Source organism: Ranitomeya imitator, chromosome 7 (genome assembly GCF_032444005.1).
Source record: "Ranitomeya imitator isolate aRanImi1 chromosome 7, aRanImi1.pri, whole genome shotgun sequence".
In the NCBI taxonomy this organism is placed as follows: Eukaryota; Metazoa; Chordata; class Amphibia; order Anura; family Dendrobatidae; genus Ranitomeya; species Ranitomeya imitator.
Window position 1 is genome coordinate 137435810 of NC_091288.1, and position 21333 is coordinate 137457142.

Genomic DNA, 21333 nt, shown 5'->3' on the forward strand with positions numbered 1-21333 from the left:
GAGGTGTCTAGGGAGTGTCAGGAAGATCCCACGGCTATTTCTAGTTGTGTTGTTAGGATAAGGCTGGGTTCCCATTGCGTTATGGGACCGCGTTAAACGGACAGCGTTGCACTGCAAAATTAACGCCGTGCAACGCGGCCGTTAACGCGCCCATTGAAGGCAATGGGAACGCGCTTCACTAGCGCGTGCCATGTTCGGCATGCGCTAGCGACGCGCCGGTGATTCCTGGCGCGCCGCGGACGCTGCTTGCAGCGTCCGAGGCGCGCCCGCGGTCCGTTCCCCGCTCTCGCAGATCGGGGATCTGCGAGAGCGGGGACGTTACCGCGACCCCGACCGCAGCCCCATAGAAAACATTGCGTTAGCGCAATCCGCTAGCGCTAAACGGATTGCACTAACGCAATGTGACCCTAGCCTTAGGGACTGCGGTCAGTAGAGATACCACCTTCTCATAGCTTGTTCCATGTTGCGTTTTAGCCAACAGGTCATATCAGTGTGGCCTCTTAACCACCAGGTCATAACAGTACAGCAGGCCAAAAATGAATTGAATGCATCTCAAACGAAGGAAGAAAAAAAGAGTTCTGAACCATTTTTTTTCTGTGCTCTGTTCTGTTTTCTTTTTCCTCTTGACATCTGGGTGGTGCTGGATATATGCTCTGGTATGGAGGTTCAGAGTTTGTTTTCTCGTGTGGATCAACTTGCTGCAAGAGTCCAGAGTATCCAAGATTATGTTGTCCAGACTCCGGCTCTAGAGCCTAGAATTCCTACTCCTGATTTGTTTTTTGGGGACAGGTCCAAGTTTTTGAACTTTAAAAATAGCTGCAAATTGTTTTTTGCTTTGAAACCCCGTTCTTCTGGTGATCCCATTCAGCAAGTGAGAATCATCATATCCTTGCTGCGTGGTGATCCTCAAGACTGGGCATTCGCTCTTGAAACTGGGAATCCGGCATTGTTGAATGTAGATGCATTTTTTCAGGCGCTCGGATTGTTGTATGACGAACCTAACTCTGTAGAGCATGCTGAGAAAACACTGTTGGCCCTGTGTCAGGGTCAGGAAGCGGCAGAGTTATACTGCCAGAAATTTAGAAAATGGTCTGTGCTCACTAAATGGAATGAAGAGGCTCTGGCTGCTATTTTCAGAAAAGGTCTTTCTGAAACCCTTAAAGATGTTATGGTGGGCTTTCCTAAGCCTACCGGTTTGAGCGAATCTATGTCTCTGGCCATTCAGATTGATTGGCGTTTGCGTGAGCGCAAGGCGGTGCACCATATGGCAGTGTCCTCTGAGCAAAGTCCTGAACCTATGCAATGTGATAGGATTTTGACTAGAGCAGAAAGGCAGAAATTTAGACGTCAGAATGGCCTGTGTTTTTACTGTGGTGATTCAGCTCATGCTATTTCTGATTGCCCTAAGCGTACTAGGAGGGTTCCTGGGTCTGTTACCATTAGTACTGTACAGCCTAAATTTCTCTTGTCTGTTACCCTGATTTGCTCATTGTCGTCCTTTTCTGTTATGGCATTTGTGGATTCTGGCGCTGCCCTGAACTTAATGGACTTAGAGTTTGCCAGGCGCTGTGGTGTTTCCTTGGAACCTTTGCAGAGTCCTATTCCCTTAAGGGGGATTGATGCTACGCCATTGGCCAAGAATAAACCTCAGTATTGGACACAGTTAACCATGTGCATGGCTCCAGCACATCAGGAAAATATTCGTTTTTTGGTGTTGCATAATTTGCATGATGTTGTTGTGCTGGGTTTTCCATGGCTACAGGTACATAACCCAGTGCTGGATTGGAGATCCATGTCTGTGACTGGTTGGGGTTGTCAGGGGATACATAGTGATATTCCTTTGATGTCCATTTCCTCGTCCCCTTCTTCTGAAGTCGCTGAGTTTTTGTCGGATTTCCAGGATGTGTTTGATGAGCCCAAGTCCAGTTCCCTACCTCCTCATAGGGACTGCGATTGTGCCATTAATTTGATTCCTGGCTGTAAGTTTCCTAAGGGCCGACTTTTCAATCTGTCTGTGCCAGAGCATGCCGCTATGCGGAGTTATGTAAAGGAGTCCTTGGAGAAGGGGCATATTCGCCCGTCTTCGTCACCATTGGGAGCGGGATTTTTTTTTGTTGCCAAGAAGGATGGCTCCTTGAGACCCTGTATAGATTATCGCCAACTCAATAAGATCACTGTCAAATTCCAGTATCCTTTACTTTCTGATTTGTTTGCACGGATTAAGGGTGCCAGTTGGTTTACTAAAATCGACCTTCGAGGGGCGTATAATCTTGTGCGTATTAAAAAAGGTGATGAATGGAAAACAGCATTTAATACGCCTGAAGGCCATTTTGAATATCTTGTGATGCCATTCGGGCTCTCTAATGCTCCATCGGTATTTCAGTCCTTTATGCATAATATCTACCGGAATTACCTGGATAAATTCATGATTGTGTATTTGGATGATATTTTGGTTTTCTACGATGATTGGGAGTCTCATGTGAACAGGTTAGGATGGTATTTCAGGTCCTTCGTGCTAATACGTTGTTTGTGAAGGGGTCTAAGTGTCTCTTTGGAGTTCAGAAGGTTTCTTTTTTGGTTTTCATTTTTTCTCCCTCGGCTATTGAAATGGACCCTGTTAAAGTTCAGGCCATTCATGATTGGACTCAACCTACATCGGTAAAGAGCCTTCAGAAATTTTTGGGCTTTGCCAATTTTTATCACCACTTTATTGCTAATTTTTCTAGTGTGGTGAAGCCTCTGACCGATTTGATGAGGAGGGGAGCTGATGTGGTGAATTGGTCCTCTGCGGCTGTTGAGGCCTTTCAGGAGCTTAAACGTCGTTTTACTTCTGCCCCTGTGTTGCGTCAGCCAGATGTTTCTCTCCCTTTTCAGGTTGAGGTGGATGCTTCTGAGATTGGGGCAGGGGCCGTTTTGTCTCAGAGAAATTCTGATGGCTCTTTGATGAAACCATGTGCTTTCTTCTCCAGAAAGTTTTCGCCTTCTGAGCGTAATTATGATGTCGGCAATCGGGAGTTGTTGGCGATGAAGTGGGCGTTTGAGGAGTGGCGACATTGGCTTGAGGGAGCCAAGCATCACGTGGTGGACTTGACTGGTCACAAGAATCTGATTTACCTCGAGTCTGCTAAGCAGTTGAATCCTAGACAGGCTCGGTGGTCTCTGTTTTTCTCACGTTTTGATTTTGTGGTCTCGTATATTCCGGGATCTAAGAATGTGAAGGCTGATGCCCTTTCTAGGAGTTTTTTGCCTGATTCTCCGGGAGTTCTTAAGCCGGCTGGGATCCTCAAGGAGGGGGTGATTCTTTCTGCCATCTCCCCTGATTTGCAGCAGGTACTTCAGGAGTTTCAGGCTGATAAACCTGACCGCTGTCCTGTGGGGAAATTGTTTGTTCCTGATGGATGGACTAGTAGGGTAATTTCTGAGGTTCATTGTTCGGTGTTGGCTGGTCACCCTGGGATTTTCGGTACCAGAGATTTGGTGGCTAGGTCCTTTTGGTGGCCTTCCTTGTCGCGGGATGTGCGTTCGTTTGTGCAGTCCTGTGGGACCTGTGCTCGGGCTAAGCCTTGCTGCTCCCGTGCCAGCGGGTTGCTTTTGCCTTTGCCTATTCCTGAGAGGCCCTGGACGTATATTTCCATGGATTTTATTTCTGATCTTCCTGTTTCTCAGAAGATGTCTGTCATCTGGGTGGTTTGTGACCGGTTTTCTAAGATGGTCCATTTGGTGCCGTTGCCTAAGTTGCCTTCCTCTTCTGATTTGGTTCCATTATTTTTTCAGCACGTGGTTTGTTTGCATGGTATTCCGGAGAATATTGTGTCTGACAGAGGTTCCCAGTTCGTTTCTAGGTTTTGGCGGTCCTTTTGTGCTAGAATGGGCATTGATTTGTCTTTTTCTTCGGCATTCCATCCTCAGACAAATGGCCAAACTGAGCGAACCAATCAGACCTTGGAAACCTATTTGAGATGCTTCGTGTCTGCTGATCAGGATGATTGGGTGACCTTTTTGCCGTTGGCCGAGTTTGCCCTTAATAATAGGGCTAGTTCTGCTACCTTGGTTCCGCCTTTTTTTTGTAACTTTGGTTTTCATCCTCGTTTTTCTTCAGGGCAGCTTGAGCCTTCTGACTGTCCTGGTGTGGATTCCGTGGTGGACAGGTTGCAGCAAATTTGGACTCATGTGGTGGACAATTTGACGTTGTCTCAGGAGAAAGCTCAGCGTTTTGCTAACCGTCGTCGGTGTGTTGGTCCCCGGCTTCGTGTTGGGGATTTGGTCTGGTTGTCTTCTCATCATGTTCCTATTAAGGTTTCTTCCCCTAAGTTCAAGCCTCGCTTTATTGGGCCTTATAAGATTTCTGAAATTATCAATCCAGTGTCTTTTCGTTTGGCCCTTCCAGCTTCCCTTTCCATTTATAATGTGTTCCATAGATCCTTGTTGCGGAGATATGTGGTACCTATGGTTCCCTCCGTTGATCCTCCTGCTCCGGTGTTGGTTGAGGGGGAATTGGAATATGTGGTAGAGAAGATTTTGGATTCTCGTTTTTCAAGGCGGAAGCTTCAGTATCTGGTCAAGTGGAAGGGTTATGGCCAGGAGGATAATTCTTGGGTTGTTGCCTCCGATGTTCATGCTCCCGATTTGGTTCGTGCTTTCCATTTGGCTCGTCCTGATCGGCCTGAGAGCTCTGGTGAGGGTGCGGTGACCCCTCCTCAAGGGGGGGGGTACTGTTGTGAGTTCCGTTCTGGAGCTCCCTCCTGTGGTTGCTAATGGTATTTTTGTGGGTTCTGCCCTTGGGCTCCCTCTGGTGGTTTCGAGTGGTACTGCTGCTGTTAGGTGGCTGTAGCAGCTGCCTTCACTAATCGCCTAGCCTGGGTTTGCTATTTAAACCTGCTCTGGGCTTTAGTTCATGCCTGCTGTCAATGTTCTTGGTTGGACTTGATTCTTTCCTTGGATTTCTCATATGGCCAGTCCTTGTCTGCAAAAGATAAGTTTTTGCTAGTATTTGTTTGTCCATTTGTTTGGACTCCATTGCTCTGCATATTTGTCTCTTTTTTGACCAGCTTGTCACTATGTCTTATTCAGGCTAGCTGGAAGCTCTGGGAAAGCAGATTTGCCCTTCCACACCGTGAGTCGGTGTGGAGTTCATTTTTGTAAACTCTGCGTGGATTTTGTAGTTTTTAATACTGACCGCACAGTATTCTTTGCTTTCTGTCTATCTAGTTTAGTTTTGGCCTCCCTTTGCTGAATTCTGATTTCATTTCTATGTATGTCACTTCCCTCTCCTTTCTCAGTCAATATTTGTAGGGGGCTGTCTTTCCTTTTGGGGGTTTCTCTGAGGCAAGATAGCTTTCTGTTTCCTTCTTTAGGGGTAGTTATATCTGAGGCTGTGACGAGGTGTCTAGGGAGTGTCAGGAACATCCCACGGCTATTTCTAGTTGTGTTGTTAGGATTAGGGACTGCGGTCAGTAGAGATACCACCTTCTCAGAGCTCGTTCCATGTTGCGTTTTAGCCACCAGGTCATATCAGTGTGGCCTCTTAACCACCAGGTCATAACAGTGAACATTATATGACTAGACCCCGATAATCCTTGGTATACATATTTCTTCTCTTTTTTTGGGTATTGTTTTCTTTATTTATTATTAGGCAAAAGCGCGTTATATGCACTTATTTTTTGTTTGGCACCTGTATATGTAATTTAAAAAAAAAAGGTCTGTAGTAAAAGTTAAGTTTTAACTCAAGATTCTAAAGCTGCTGTTTTAGTAATTGCATTTGTCACAGACATCTGTATATCTACCTATTCTATTTGTATTTACGGTATGCAATCCATCTATTCTATGCTGTCGGTTCCTACTGTGATTTTACACTACACGGCTGCTGAATTGCCAACTTTTCTTCTGTCTATGTATGTAATATATAAACATATATATATATATATATATGTGTGTGTCACTGACATCTATATATCTATATATTCTACGTCTATTTATTTATTCTATCTATCCTATTCTAACCTTTCACACTGTGATTTTACTGTATGTAGCAGATGAATTGCCAGCTTATACTGTGTATATATATATATTTATATACTGTGTATATATATATATTTATATACTGTGTATATATATATATATATATATATATATATATATATATACAGTACAGACCAGAAGTTTGGACACACCTTCTCATTTAAAGATTTTTCTGTCTTTTCATGAGTATGAAAGTTGCACATTCACACCGAAGGCATCAAAACTATGAATTAACACATGTGGAATTATATACTTAACAAAAAAAGTGAAACAACGGAAATTGTGTCTTATATTCTAGGTTCTTCAGAGTAGCCACCTTTTGCTTTGATGACTGCTTTGCACACTCTTGGCATTCTCTTGATGAGCTTCAAGAGGTAGTGATCGGGAATGGTTTTCACTTCACAGGTGTGCCCTGTCAGGTTTAATAAGTGGGATTTCTTGCCTTATAAATGGGGTTGGGACCATCAGTTGTGTTGTGCAGAAGTCTGGTGGATACACAGCTCATAGTCCTACTGAATAGACTGTTAGAATTTGAATTATGGCAAGAAAAAAGCAGCTAAGTAAAGAAAAACGAGTGGCCATCATTACTTTAAGAAATGGAGGTCAGTCCATCCGAAAAATTGGGAAAACTTTGAAAGTGTCCCCAAGTGCAGGGGCAAAAAACATCAATCGCTACAAAGAAACTGCCTCACATGAGGACCGCCCCAGAAAAGGAAGACCAAGAGTCACCTCTGCTTCTGAGGATAAGTTGATCCAAGTCACTAGCCTCAGAAATCGCAGGTTACCAGCAGCTCAGATTAGAGACCAGGTCAATGCCACTCAGAGTTCTAGCAACAGACACATCTCTACAATAACTGTTAAGAGGAGACTTTGTGCAGCAGACCTTCATGGTAAAATAGCTGCTAGGAAACCACTGCTAAGGACAGGCAACAAGCAGAAGAGACTTGTTTGGGCTAAATAACACAAGGAATGTTTCAACAGGACAATGACCCCAAACACACACCCAGGCTGTGTAAGGGCTATTTGACCAAGAAGGAGTCCAGAGTCATCAGACCTGAACCCAATCGAGATGGTTTGGGTGAACTGGACCGCAGAGAGAAGGTAAAAGGGCCAACAAGTGCTAAGCATCTCTGGGAACTCCTTCAAGATTGTTGGAAGACCATTTCCGGTGACTACCTCTTGAAGCTCATCAAGAGAATGCCAAGAGTGTGCAAAGCAGTCATCAAAGCAAAAGGTGGATACTTTGAAGAACCTAGAATACAAGACATATTTTCAGTTGTTTCACACTTTTTGTTAAGTATATAATTCCACATGTGTTAATTCACAGTTTTGATGCCTTCAGTGTGAATGTACAATTTTCATAGTCATGAAAATACAGAAAAATCTTTAAATGAGAAGGTGTATCCAAACTTTTGGTCTGTACTGTTTATATATACTAGATCGTGGCCCGATTCTAACGCATCGGGTATTCTAGAATATGCATGTCCACGTAGTATATTGCACAGCCCACGTAGTATATTGCCCAGTCACATAGTATATTGCCCAGCCATGTAGTATATTGCCCAGCCACATAGTATATTGCCCAGTTACGTAGTATATTGCCTAGTGACGTAGTATATTGCGCAGCCACGTAGTATATTGCCCAGCCACATAGTATATTGCCCAGTTACGTAGTATATTGCTGAGCTACGTAGTATATTGCACAGCCCACGTAGTATATTGCCCAGTGACGTAATATATTGGGCAGCCACGTAGTATATTGCCTAGTGACGTAGTATATTGCCGAGCTACATAGTATATTGCACAGCCCACATTGTATATTGCCCAGTGACGTAAAATATTGGGCAGCCACGTAGTATATTGCCTAGTGACGTAGTATATTGCCCAGTTACGTAGTATATTGCGCAGCCACGTAGTATATTGCCCAGCCACATAGTATATTGCCCAGTTACGTAGTATATTGCGCAGCCACGTAGTATATTGCCCAGTGACGTAGTATATTGCCCAGTGACATAGTATACAGCACAGAGCCACGTAGTATATTGCCCAGTGACATACTATATTGCCCAGCCACGTAGCATATTGCACAGCGAAGTAGTATACAGCACAGAGCCACGTAGTATATTGGCCAGTCATGTAGTATATTGCATAGCTACGTAGTATATTGCCCAGCCAAGTTTGTCACAGGTGAAAAAATAAAAAATAAACATATACTCACCTTTCCGAGGGAGCCCTTGTAGTCCACTGCAGGTTCTGGTCCAAGGGTTGATATTAGCGCAGGACCTGTGATGACTTCACTGTCACATGACTGTGACGTCATGGCAGGTCCTTGTCGTGCAGGGCCAGTGATGACGTCGTGGTCACATGACCATGATGTCATGGCAGGTCCTTCTGCCACCAGAACCTGCAATGGAAGATGGCAGCCGGCGCGAGCTGTAACGGAGGGTGAGTATAGCAGGTTTTTTTTATTATTATTTTTAACATTACATTTTTTACTATTGATGCCGCATAGGCAGTGTCAATAGTAAAAAGTTGGGGACACACAGGGTTAATAGCGGCGGTAACGGAGTGCGTTACCCGCGGCATAGCGCGGTCCGTTACCGCCGGCATTAACCCTGTGTTAGCGGTGACCGGAGGGGAGTATGCGGGCGACAGGCACTGGCTGCGGGGAGTAAGGAGCAGCCATTTTCTTCCAGACTGTGCCAATCGCTAATTGGTCGCGGCAGCCATGACAGGCAGCTGCCGAGACCAATCAGCGAATGAATAACCGTGACAGACAGACAGAAGGACAGAAAGACGGAAGTGACCCTTAGACAATTATATAATACTAGCTATTGAACCCGTTCTACGCCCGGGTGGCGAGCATTTATATTGGTATATGGTCTCCATCCTGGTATGTGCTGCTCCATCCTGCGTCCCCATCCTGTCATGTGCTGCTCCATCCTGCGCCCCCATCCTGTCATGTGCTGCTCCATCCTGTGCCCCATTCTGTCATGTGCTGCTCCATCCTGCATCCCCATCCTGTCATGTGCTGCTCCCATCCTGCGCCCCCGTTCTGTCATGTGCTGCTCCCATCCTGCGCCTCCATTCTGTCATTTGCTGCTCCCATCCTGTCATGTGCTGCTCCCATCCTGCGCCCCCGTTCTGTCATGTGCTGCTCCCATCCTGCGCCCCCGTTCTGTCATGTGCTGCTCCCATCCTGCTCCCCTGTTCTGTCATGTGCTGTTCCCATCCTGCGCCTCCATTCTGTCATTTGCTGCTCCCATCCTGTCATGTGCTGCTCCCATCCTGCGCCCCCGTTCTGTCATGTGCTGCTCCCATCCTGCGCCCCCGTTCTGTCATGTGCTGCTCCCATCCTGCGCCCCCGTTCTGTCATGTGCTGCTCCCATCCTGCGCCCCCATTCTGTCATGTGCTGCTCCCATCCTGCGCCCCCGTTCTGTCATGTGCTGCTCCCATCCTGCTCCCCTGTTCTGTCATGTGCTGCTCCCATCCTGCGCCCGTTCTGTCATGTGCTGCTGCCATCCTGCGCCCGTTCTGTCATGTGCTGCTGCCATCCTGCGCCCGTTCTGTCATGTGCTGCTCCCATCCTGCTCCACTGTTCTGTCATGTGCTGCTCCCATCCTGCGCCCGTTCTGTCATGTGCTGCTGCCATCCTGCGCCCGTTCTGTCATGTGCTACTCCCATCCTGCGCCCGTTCTGTCATGTGCTGCTGCCATCCTGCGCCCGTTCTGTCATGTGCTGCTGCCATCCTGGCCCCGTTCTGTCATGTGCTGCTCCCATCCTGCGCCACCATTGTATTATATGCCCCCCATAAGATGCTCCAGTGTGTATGCCCCCGTATGCTGCTGCCATATAAACAAAAAAAATACCATACTCACCTATCGTCCGGCTCCGCTGCAGGTGTGTCTTCAAGAAAATGGCGCCGGAAAGCGCAGACTGCACAGGCGCAGATTCCGGCAGCAGGAATCGGCGCCTGCGCAGTCCGCGCTTTCCGGCGCCATTTTCTTGAAGACACACCTGCAGTGGAGCCGGAGTGTGTCTTCAAGAAAATGGCGCCGGAAAGCGCGGACTGCGCAGGCGCCGATTCCGGCAGCAGGAATCGGCGCCTGCGCAGTCCGCGCTTTCTGGCGCCATTTTCTTGAAGACACACTCCGGCTCCTCTGCCTGTGACTGGTAAGTCAGAGGGAGGCGCCGGCGCGCATTAAGCGCGTCATCGCGCCCTCTGAACTGTCACAGCAGAGGAGCCGGGAGACGGAGCTGCACGCAGTGCTGGAACGGGGAAAGGTGAATATACTTACCCTCCTGGCGGTCCCTGACTCTCCGGTGGAGATCGCGGTATGCGTTCAGTGCTTACGGCGTCACTCTGTGGGGGCCAGACTGCGCCGGCGCTTGCGCAGTCTATAAAGGCTTCGGACAAAGTGACGCTCCCAGCGTTATAATATATATATATATATATATATATATATATATATATATATATATATATCTAATATATAATTGCATAGAATACTACTTCCTGCAATTTGTGCCAACTTCCGTGGCTTTGTCCGGAGCTAATGTCCGGAGCTAATGTCCGGAGATAAGTGACGTCAACAGTGTCCAGTGTCTGATTGGTTGCCGCCTGCTGCGAGCGACCAATCAGAAACGTGCCGTACTGTGACACACTCCGCCCGCCATTTTGGTGTGATTTTTGAATTTTTACCTCACAGCAAGTTTCTACTGCGTGGAGGCGGGCCCAGTGACGTTGCTCTTCAAGCTCCTGCCGAATTTCAAGTATATATGGATTCTAGACTCCCGATTCTTTAGAATCGGGCTGCCATCTAGTATATCTAATATATAATTGCCTAGAATACTACTTCCTGCAATTTGTGCCAACTTCCGTGGCTTTGTCCGGAGCTAATGTCCGGAGCTAATGTCCGGAGCTAATGTCCGGAGATAAGTGACGTCAACAGTGTCCAGTGTCTGATTGGTTGCCGCCTGCTGCGAGCGACCAATCAGAAACGTGCCGTACTGTGACACACTCCGCCCGCCATTTTGGTGTGATTTTTGAATTTTTACCTCACAGCAAGTTTCTACTGCGTGGAGGCGGGCCCAGTGACGTTGCTCTTCAAGCTCCTGCCGAATTTCAAGTATATATGGATTGTAGACTCCCGATTCTTTAGAATCGGGCTGCCATCTAGTATATATATATATAAATATATATGTGTGTGTGTTGTGTGTTTTGACAAATATTTCCTTTGAAAATGATGTGTAAATGACAGAATTTCTCTACTTAAAAACTCATGTTAAGATGGCATTGCAGTCAGGTAGCAAGCGCACTGCATTCGGATGTAAATCGGATGCTAAGCGTGAAAAATTGGATTGTACTCGCATGACACCTGTGACCTGTGAGACTCTCGGCAGTCAGAATTGGACCGTTTTTTTTTTTTACGTTTAGTGTGACTCCAGCGTAATTCTATTAAATGGTGGTTTTCTTTACCTTCTCAGTGCAGATACATCTCCAGTGAATGCAGCAAACAGAAGATTTATCACGGATTTCACCTAGAATGAAAATATGTTTTGTATCAGAAATAATGGTAAAAAGTGGATCATTTAAAAGTAATATCATATTTTTTATACTTAGACTTTAATTGGCTTCAATTTTTGTTCCAGTTTGTTGCATGTGCTTTTATAAATTGGGATTATGAGGACGCAACAATATGATATGCTACCAATGTTGAGAGCTGAGACAAAAAATGCATTTAAAAAAGATGATTATAATAATTTACAATACAACCTATAACATAAATCCAGTCTGAAGAAAAAACAGGATCCAAAAAGAAAATGAAAACATAAAAAATATAAAAATATGACTACAAAACGTAAAGCTGGCACTCTCAAAAAATATGTTTATACATACTAGTCAACTAAATATATAAATTGTTGAAATAGATATATTTTTAAGTCCTACGACGCAAGAGTAAAATGAGACTATGACTGTGTCCACATTATGAATCGCTCACAGTTCCTGATCTGATTGAAGAAACACTGTGGTAACAGACAGATGAGGAGCTGTGTGGGGAATAGGGGAATGATCAGTGGCTGTGTGGGGAATTGGGGATGATGAGGAGCTGTGTGAGGGATGATGAAGGGCTGTGTGGGGAATTGGGGATGAGGAACTGTGTGGGGAATGGGCAGGGATGAGGGGCTGTGTGGAGAATGGAGGGATGATGAGGGACTGTGTGGGGAATGGGGGAATGATGAGGGGCTGTGGGGAATGGGGGGATGATGAGGGGCTGTGTGGGGAACTGGGCAATGATGAGGGGCTGTGTGGGGAATTGGGGGATGATGAGGGGCTGTGTGGGGGATTGGGGGATGATGAGGGACTGTGCTGGGAATGGGGGGGATGATGAGGGACTGTGGAAAATGAGGGCTGTGTGGGGAATGATGGGGGGTGTGGGGAATGGGGGGATGATGACGGACTGTGTGGGGAATGGGGGGTGATAAGGGGCTGTGTGGGGAGAAGGGATGATTAGGGGCTGTGAGGGATGAGGCGCTGTGCGGGGAATGGTGGGTGATGAGGGGCTGTGTGGGGAGAAGAGGATGATGAGGGGCTGTGTGGAGAATGGGGGGTGATGAGAGACTGTAGGGAATGAGAGGCTGTGTGGGGAGAAGGGATGATTAGGGGCTGTGGGGGATGAGGGTCTGTGAAGGGAATGGGGAGATAATGAGAGGCTGTGTGGGGAGAAGGTATGATTAGGGGCTGTGGAGGATGAGGGTCTGTGAGGGGAATGGGGAGATAATGAGAGGCTGTGTGGGGAGAAGGTATGATTAGGGGCTGTGGGGGATGAGGGGCTGTGTGAGGAATGGGGTGATGAGGGGCTGTGTGGAGAAGGGGGGTGATGAGGGGCTGTGTGGAGAAGGGGGGATGATGAAGGACTGTGTGGGGAATGGGGGGATGATGACGGACTGTGTGGGGAATGGAGGGTGATAAGGGGCTGTGTGGGGAGAAGGGATGATTAGGGGCTGTGAGGGATGAGGCGCTGTGCGGGGAATGGTGGGTGATGAGGGGCTGTGTGGGAAATAGGGGTGATGAAGGGCTGTGTGGGGAGAAGAGGATGATGAGGGGCTGTGTGGAGAATGGGGGAAGATGAGAGACTGTGTAGGGAATGAGAGGCTGTGTGGGGAGAAGGGATGATTAGGGGCTGTGGGGGATGAGGGTCTGTGAGGGGAATGGGGAGATAATGAGAGGCTGTGTGGGGAGAAGGTATGATTAGGGGCTGTGGGGGATGAGGGTCTGTGAGGGGAATGGGGAGATAATGAGAGGTTGTGTGGGGAGAAGGTATGATTAGGGACTGTGGGGGATGAGGGGCTGTGTGAGGAATGGGGTGATGAGGGGCTGTTTGGAGAAGGGGGGTGATGAGGGGCTGTGTGGAGAAGGGGGGATGATGAAGGGCTGTGTGAGGAATGGTGGGTGTGAGGACCTTTATAGTATATATATATATATATATATATATATATATATATATATACATATACATACACACAGTATATCTATATATATATAATTGTCTAAGGGGTACTTCTGTCTGTTTGTCTGTAACTTCCGTAACAGAAATCCCGGGTCGCTGATTGGTCGCGGCCGGCTGCGACCAATCAGCGATGTTGGGGCGGGATTTAAACACTGCTTCACTTTTTACTATTGATGCTGCATAGGCATGTAAAAACATATAATGTTAAAAATAATAATTAAAAAAAACATTATATTCTCACCTTCCGGCGTCCGCGGCAGCCTTTCCAGCTCCTCGCGACGCTCCGGTCCCAAGAATGCATTGCGGCAATGACTCGAGATCACGTAGCGGACTCGCGAGATGATGACGTAGCGGTCTCGCGAAACCGCTACATGATCACGGGTTATTGCAGCAAAGTATTACTGGGAACGGAGCGTCGCGAGGAGCATCGCTAAGGGCCTGGGCTGGATCCGGGGGCCGCCGGAAGGTGAGTATATAACTATTTTTTATTTTAATAGTTTTTTTTAACAAGGATATGGTGCCCACACTGCTATATACTACGTGGGCTGTGCTTTATACTATGTGGCCTGTGTTATATACTGCATGGGCTGGGATATATACTACATGGGCTGTGTTACATACTGCGTTGGCTGTGTTATATACTGTGTGGGCTGTGTTATATACTACGTGGCTGTGCAATATACTCCGTGGGCTGTGTTATATACTACGTGGGCTGTGTTATATACTATGTGGGCTGTGTTATATACTGCTTGGGCTGTGTTATATACTGCGTGGGCTGTGCTATAAACTACATACATATTCTAGAATACCCGATGCGTTAGAATCGGGCCACCATTTAGTATATATCTACTATATAATTGTCTAAGGGTCACTTCCGTCTTTCTGTCTGTCTGTCCTGTCTGTGACGGATATTCATTGGTCGCGGCCTCTGTCTGTCATGGAATCCAAGTCGCTGATTGGTCTCGCCAGCTGCCTGTCATGGCTGCCGCGACCAATCAGCGACGGCCACAGTCCGATTAGTCCCTCCCTACTCCCCTGCAGTCAGTGCCCGCCGCCCGCTCCATACTCCCCGCAGTCACCGCTCACACAGGGTTAATGCCAGCGGTAACGGACTGTGTTATGCTGCGGGTAACTCACTCCGTTACCGCCGCTATTAACCCTGTGTGACCAAGTTTTTACTATTGATGCTGCCTATGCAGCATCAATAGTAAAAACATCTAATGTTAAAAATAATAAAAAAAATAAAAAATCATTATATACTCACCTTCCGCCGCCTTTCCCGCTCCTCGCTACGCTCCGGTAACCGCTCAAAGCAAGCGGCAACTTCCGGTGGCAAGGATGGCATGGGAGAAGGACCTGCCATGACGTCACGGTCATGTGACCGCGTCATCACAGGCCGTGCGTGCCTGCGCGAGAAGGAGCTGCCATGACGTCACGGTCATGTGACCGCGACGTCATCACAGGCCCTGCGCGAGAATGACATGCCATGACGTCACGGTCATGTGACCGCGACGTCATCACAGGCCCTGCGCGCTTTCCCCCATTTTCACCCCACGGGGTGAGATCTTGCGTGGAGCCCCAGATCAAGGGAGATTATCAGTGGTCTTGTATGTCTTCCATTTTCTTATTACTGCTCCCATAGATGATTTCATCACACCAAGCTGCTTGCCTATTGCAGATTCAGTCTTCCCAGCCTGGTGAAGGGCTACAATATTGTTTATGGTGTCCTTTGACAGCTCTTTAGTCTTCACCATAGTGGAGTTTGGAGTGTGACTGTTTGAGGTTGTGGAAAGGTGTCTTTTATACTGATAACAAGTTCAAACAGGTGCCATTACTACAGGTAATGAGTGGAGGACAGATGAGCCTCCTAAAGAAGAAGTCACAGGTCTGTGAGAGCCAGAAAGCTTGCATGTTTTTAGGTGATCATTACTTATTTTCAACCATAATTGGCAAAATAAATCTTGCCAAATTAAACAAGGTGATTTTCTGGATTGGTTTTCTCATTTTGACTCTCATAGTTGTGGTCTACCTATAAAGTCAATCACAGGCCTTTCTCATCTTTTTAAGTGGGAGAACTTGCACAATTGGTGGCTGACTAAATGCATTTTTTCCCCACTGTATAATACATATAGGACAGTGAGGACCTTCATACTATATATAGGGGGCAGTGGGAACATCATATTTTATATAGGGGCTATGTAGCCATTTTACTATATATAGGGAGCTCTGGGTCCTCAATGTATTATAAAGGGTTTTGGGGACCATCATATTGTGTATTGGGGGCTGTAGGACCATCATTCTATATATAAAGAGCTGTGTGGGCACTCGGAGGACATTATTTGTTATAAAAGAGGACATTATTAGTTTTGATAGGGGCACTCAGGTTCCATTATTTATTTATTTTTGTTGGGGTGGGCATTATTAACTTTAAGTGGACACTCAAGGGTATTTGTTGCTCGAAGGGGGCACTTGGGATATTATACAGAATACAGGCCTTTGCACAGTAGGGGCATTAATACTTCCTATGGGACACTTTCACTCTTTGGGGAGGGAGCAATCCTAATAATGGCACAATTTTTTAAATATTGTGGTCAGTGTTCCAGACCGCAAGTGCACGCAGAGTGGGGAGTGTTTGTAGGTTGGAAATAGATGGCGACGTCGCTGAAAATGCGTTTTTGTTGTAATCTGTGCAGACAAGCTGTGGCTGGAGAAGTGTAATGGAGGTCTGGGAAAAGACTGGAAAAGTGAACGACCTGAATCAGAAAGAACGTCATGTGTAAGTTAAACTGTACTGTAATCACGTGTATGTTCTGTGGGACTGGTATCTATCAATATTCGGTTACTGTAAGGTGGTAACATTGCTCTTTTTAGTACTGTAGTGTTTTTATTTTTTTATTTAGTAACAGCTTAATGTGTTTTGGTCATTATGTAGTAGAAGGTGTATGGTGGTGTCATTGGTCTTTGTATAGAGTGTTTTGTTATGTAATGGTCATATTATGATGTATTCGCTGCGTAATGGTGATGGTGGTGGATGGTAGTTTTATTGTTTTGGTCTTTTATAGTAGTAATTTTGATAATATTGGTCTTTGCATTGTGTGTTGTTGGCTAGCATCAGTGGTATACTGTAATTACATATGTACAGATGCTATTTTACATGGCTATAGGGGGTCATATATGGAAATATGCACTTTGGGGCTTGGACCCCTGATTTTTTTTGACCCTAGCAATGCCCCTGCTGTACTGTGTGTTTACATGTCCATGTTTCTGGAGTTGTATGTTTGACGGTAAGCTAAGTTATGGTACCATATCTAAGCAGTAAGCTTGGATCTGGTACTGTTATCGATGTAGTAATCTAGATTCTGGTCCCATATGTATGATGGAAGCTTGGTATTGTTCCCGTATCTATGTAGTAGACTTAGTAAGCTATGTTCTGCTCCCTTATCTCTATAGTAAGCTCTGTTCTGCTCCCTTATCTCTGCAGTAAGCTTGGTTCTGCTCCCATATCTCTGTAGTAAGCACAGTTCTCCTCCCATATCTCTGTAGTAAGCTCGCTTTTGCTCCCATATTTCTGTACTACGCTCAGTTCTGCTCCCATATCTCTGTAGTAAGCATGGTTCTGCTCCCTTATCTCTGTAGTAAGCTCAGTTCTGCTCCATATCTCTGTAGCAAGCTCGGTTCTGCTCTCATATCTCTAGTAAGCTCGGTTCTGCTTCCCTATCTCTTTAGTAAACTCGGTTCAGTTCCCTTATCTCTGTAGTAAGCTCTGTTCTGCTCTTATATCTCTGTAGTAAGCTCATTTCTGCTCCCATATCTCTCTAGTAAGCTCAGTTCTGCTCCAATAGCTCTATTGTAAGCTCAGTTCTACTCCCTTATCTCTGTACTAAGCTCGGTTCTGCTACCATATCTCTGTAGTAAGCTCGGTTCTGCTCCCTTATCACCGTAGAAAGCTCCTTTCAGTTCCCTTATCTACGTAGTAATCTTGGTTCCGTTCTTGTGTCTATGTAGGTAGCTTGCTTCTGTTACAGTATCTATGTAGGCAGTAAGCTTGATTCTGCTCCCATATCTATGCAGCATGCTCCGTTCTGTTCCCATATCTATGTACCAGCCTGTCTTTAAAGCGTGTTATCTCTGCTGCTTTAATGCAGCAGCCAGAGATAGGCAGGGCAGAGGTGGGCCACCACAATTCGAGGGCCACTGCCTTGTGATTGCACCCCAGGCTGAAAAGTGAAAGCCAGCCCCTGTGGGGCAGGATGGAGACACATGGTGCAGGATCATGGGGCAGGATGGAGACAAATAGGGCAGGAATATGGGGCAGGATAGAGACAGATTGGGGAGGATGGAAACAGATGGGGCAGTTACATATGGCAGGATGGAGACACATGGGGCAGGATGGAGACACATGGGGCAGAATGGAGACACATGGGGCAGATGGAGACATATGGAGCAGGATCATGATACAGGATGGAGAAAAATTGGTGCAGGGCTATAGAGCAGGATGGAGACAGATGGGGCTGGAGCATAGGGCAGGATGGAGACAGATGGGGCAGTCACAAGGGCAGGATGGAGACACATGGTGTAGAAACATGGAGCAGGATATAATCAGATGGGGCAGGAAAATGGGTCAGGATGGAGGCACATGGTGCAGAATCATGGGTCAGGATGGAGCACATGGAGCAGGATAATGGGGCAGGATGGAGAAAGAAGGGACAGGAAAATGAGGCAGGATGGAGACACATAGCGCGGGATGTAGACACATGGTGTAGAATCATGGGGCCGGATGAGATAGATGAGGCAGCAACATGGGGCAGGATGGAGACAGATGGGGCAGGAACATGGGGCAGGATGGAAACATAGGGGGCAGGATCATGGAGCAGGATAGGGACACATGGGGCAGGATGGATGCGATGGAGACACATGGGGCAGGATGGATACGATGGAGACACATGGTGCAGGATCATAGGACAGATGGGGCAGGATCATGGGACAGATGGGGCAGGATCACGGGACAGATGAGGCAGGATCATGGTACAAATGGGGCAGGATGGAGACAGATGGGCAGGATGGAACATCACATAGGGGCAGGATGGGACATCACAAAGGGGCAGAATGGTGACATGAGGGCAGGATGGGAGAACATACAGTGGATACGGAAAGTATTCAGACCCCTTTAAATTTTTCACTCTTTGTTTCATTGCAGCCATCTGGTAAATTCAAAAATAGTTCATTTAATTTCTCATTTATAAATTGCAAAAATTTCTACATTTGTTTTTTTTTCTAGTCAATATGGGGTGCAGAGTGTACATTAATGAGAAACAAATGAACTTTTTTGAATTTACCAAATGGCTGCAATGAAACAGAGTGAAAAATATATAGGGGTCTGAATACTTTCTGTACCCACTGTATGGCTGGAGCCGGGTATGAGACACAAAGGAGTCAGGATGGTGGATATTATTACTGTAGGAGCTAATTAAGGGATATTATTACTGCAGTGATGTATTTCATTTTTGAGGGTACTGTTTTCAATGGGGTCCCGGTACTGTGCAGGCTGACACTATGTCACCTTTTTTTCTTCATTTTTTGTAGTGTAGAAGTTGGGAAAAATTTAAACAATGTGCTCTGCAATTGGTACTCTAGATAGCTGTTATTTCCTGCAGAGACGAGTCCTGTCTGGAAGAAGTGATGGCGGTCAATGATTAAGATGAAAAGCGAAGATGAAGGACTTCAACTAGAGACGTCAATAGTAAGTCAGTGTATTACATGTACACTTACACTATACACTGTATATTATATACAGAGCTCTTGTATAATGTCATTACCTGTAAACTAAATACTATATACAGAGCTTGTATATAACATCACCGATGATCCCTGTATTACCTGTACACTGACACTACATAAAGAGATCCTGTGTACAACGTCACCAGTGATCACTGTATAACCTGCACACTATACACTATATACAGAGCTCCTGTGTATGTCACTGGAAATCACTGTGCTACTTGTAAACTGACACTATATACAGAGCTCCTGTGCATATTGTCACTGGTGATCACTGTATTTCCTTAACACTGACACTGTATACTAAGTACAGAGCTCCTGTATATATATATACAGTGGGGCAAAAAAGTATTTAGTCAGTCAGCAATAGTGCAAGTTCCACCACTTAAAAAGATGAGAGGCGTCTGTAATTTACATCATAGGTAGACCTCAACTATGGGAGACAAACTGAGAAAAAAAAATCCAGAAAATCACATTGTCTGTTTTTTTAACAATTTATTTGCATATTATGGTGGAAAATAAGTATTTGGTCAGAAACAAACAATCCAGATTTCTGGCTCTCACAGACCTGTAACTTCTTCTTTAAGAGTCTCCTCTTTCCTCCACTCATTACCTGTAGTAATGGCACCTGTTTAAACTTGTTATCAGTATAAAAAGACACCTGTGCACACCCTCAAACAGTCTGACTCCAAACTCCACTATGGTGAAGACCAAAGAGCTGTCAAAGGACACCAGAAACAAAATTGTAGCCCTGCACCAGGCTGGGAAGACTGAATCTGCAATAGCCAACCAGCTTGGAGTGAAGAAATCAACAGTGGGAGCAATAATTAGAAAATGGAAGACATACAAGACCACTGATAATCTCCCTCGATCTGGGGCTCCACGCAAAATCCCACCCCGTGGGGTCAGAATGATCACAAGAACGGTGAGCAAAAATCCCAGAACCACGCGGGGGGACCTAGTGAATGAACTGCAGAGAGCTGGGACCAATGTAACAAGGCCTACCATAAGTAACACACTACGCCACCATGGACTCAGATCCTGCAGTGCCAGACGTGTCCCACTGCTTAAGCCAGTACATGTCCGGGCCCGTCTGAAGTTTGCTAGAGAGCATTTGGATGATCCAGAGGAGTTTTGGGAGAATGTCCTATGGTCTGATGAAACCAAACTGGAACTGTTTGGTAGAAACACAACTTGTCGTGTTTGGAGGAAAAAGAATACTGAGTTGCATCCATCAAACACCATACCTACTGTAAAGCATGGTGGTGGAAACATCATGCTTTGGGGCTGTTTCTCTGCAAAGGGGCCAGGACGACTAATCCGGGTACATGAAAGAATGAATGGGGCCATGTATCGTGAGATTTTGAGTGCAAACCTCCTTCCATCAGCAAGGGCATTGAAGATGAAACGTGGCTGGGTCTTTCAACATGACAATGATCCAAAGCACACTGCCAGGGCAATGAAGGAGTGGCTTCGTAAGAAGCATTTCAAGGTCCTGGAGTGGCCTAGCCAGTCTCCAGATCTCAACCCTATAGAAAACCTTTGGAGGGAGTTGAAAGTCCGTGTTGCCAAGCGAAAAGCCAAAAACATCACTGCTCTAGAGGAGATCTGCATGGAGGAATGGGCCAACATACCAACAACAGTGTGTGGCAACCTTGTGAAGACTTACAGAAAACGTTTGACCTCTGTCATTGCCAACAAAAGATATATTACAAAGTATTGAGATGAAATTTTGTTTCTGACCAAATACTTATTTTCCACCATAATATGCAAATAAAATGTTAAAAAAACAGACAATGTGATTTTCTGGATTTTTTTTTCTCAGTTTGTCTCCCATAGTTGAGGTCTACCTATGATGTAAATTACAGACGCCTCTCATCTTTTTAAGTGGTGGAACTTGCACTATTGCTGACTGACTAAATACTTTTTTGCCCCACTGTATATATATATATATATATATATACACAGTATATATATATTTTAGTATTGTATTTTTTATTCATGATCAATATTGTAGTATTCGGT

The 21333-nt window shown here is 45.9% G+C and overlaps 1 protein-coding gene across 1 annotated transcript in view; it reads right to left on the reverse strand.

Annotated features, from left to right (window-relative positions):
- Positions 1-21333, reverse strand: part of GLS (glutaminase) — a 618398-nt gene that overhangs the window by 97570 nt on the left and 499495 nt on the right. Inside the window, exon 15 of the mRNA XM_069733841.1 lies at positions 11499-11560. Within this exon, the coding sequence (XP_069589942.1) occupies positions 11499-11560 (62 nt within the window). The remainder of the gene's footprint in view (positions 1-11498; positions 11561-21333) is intronic.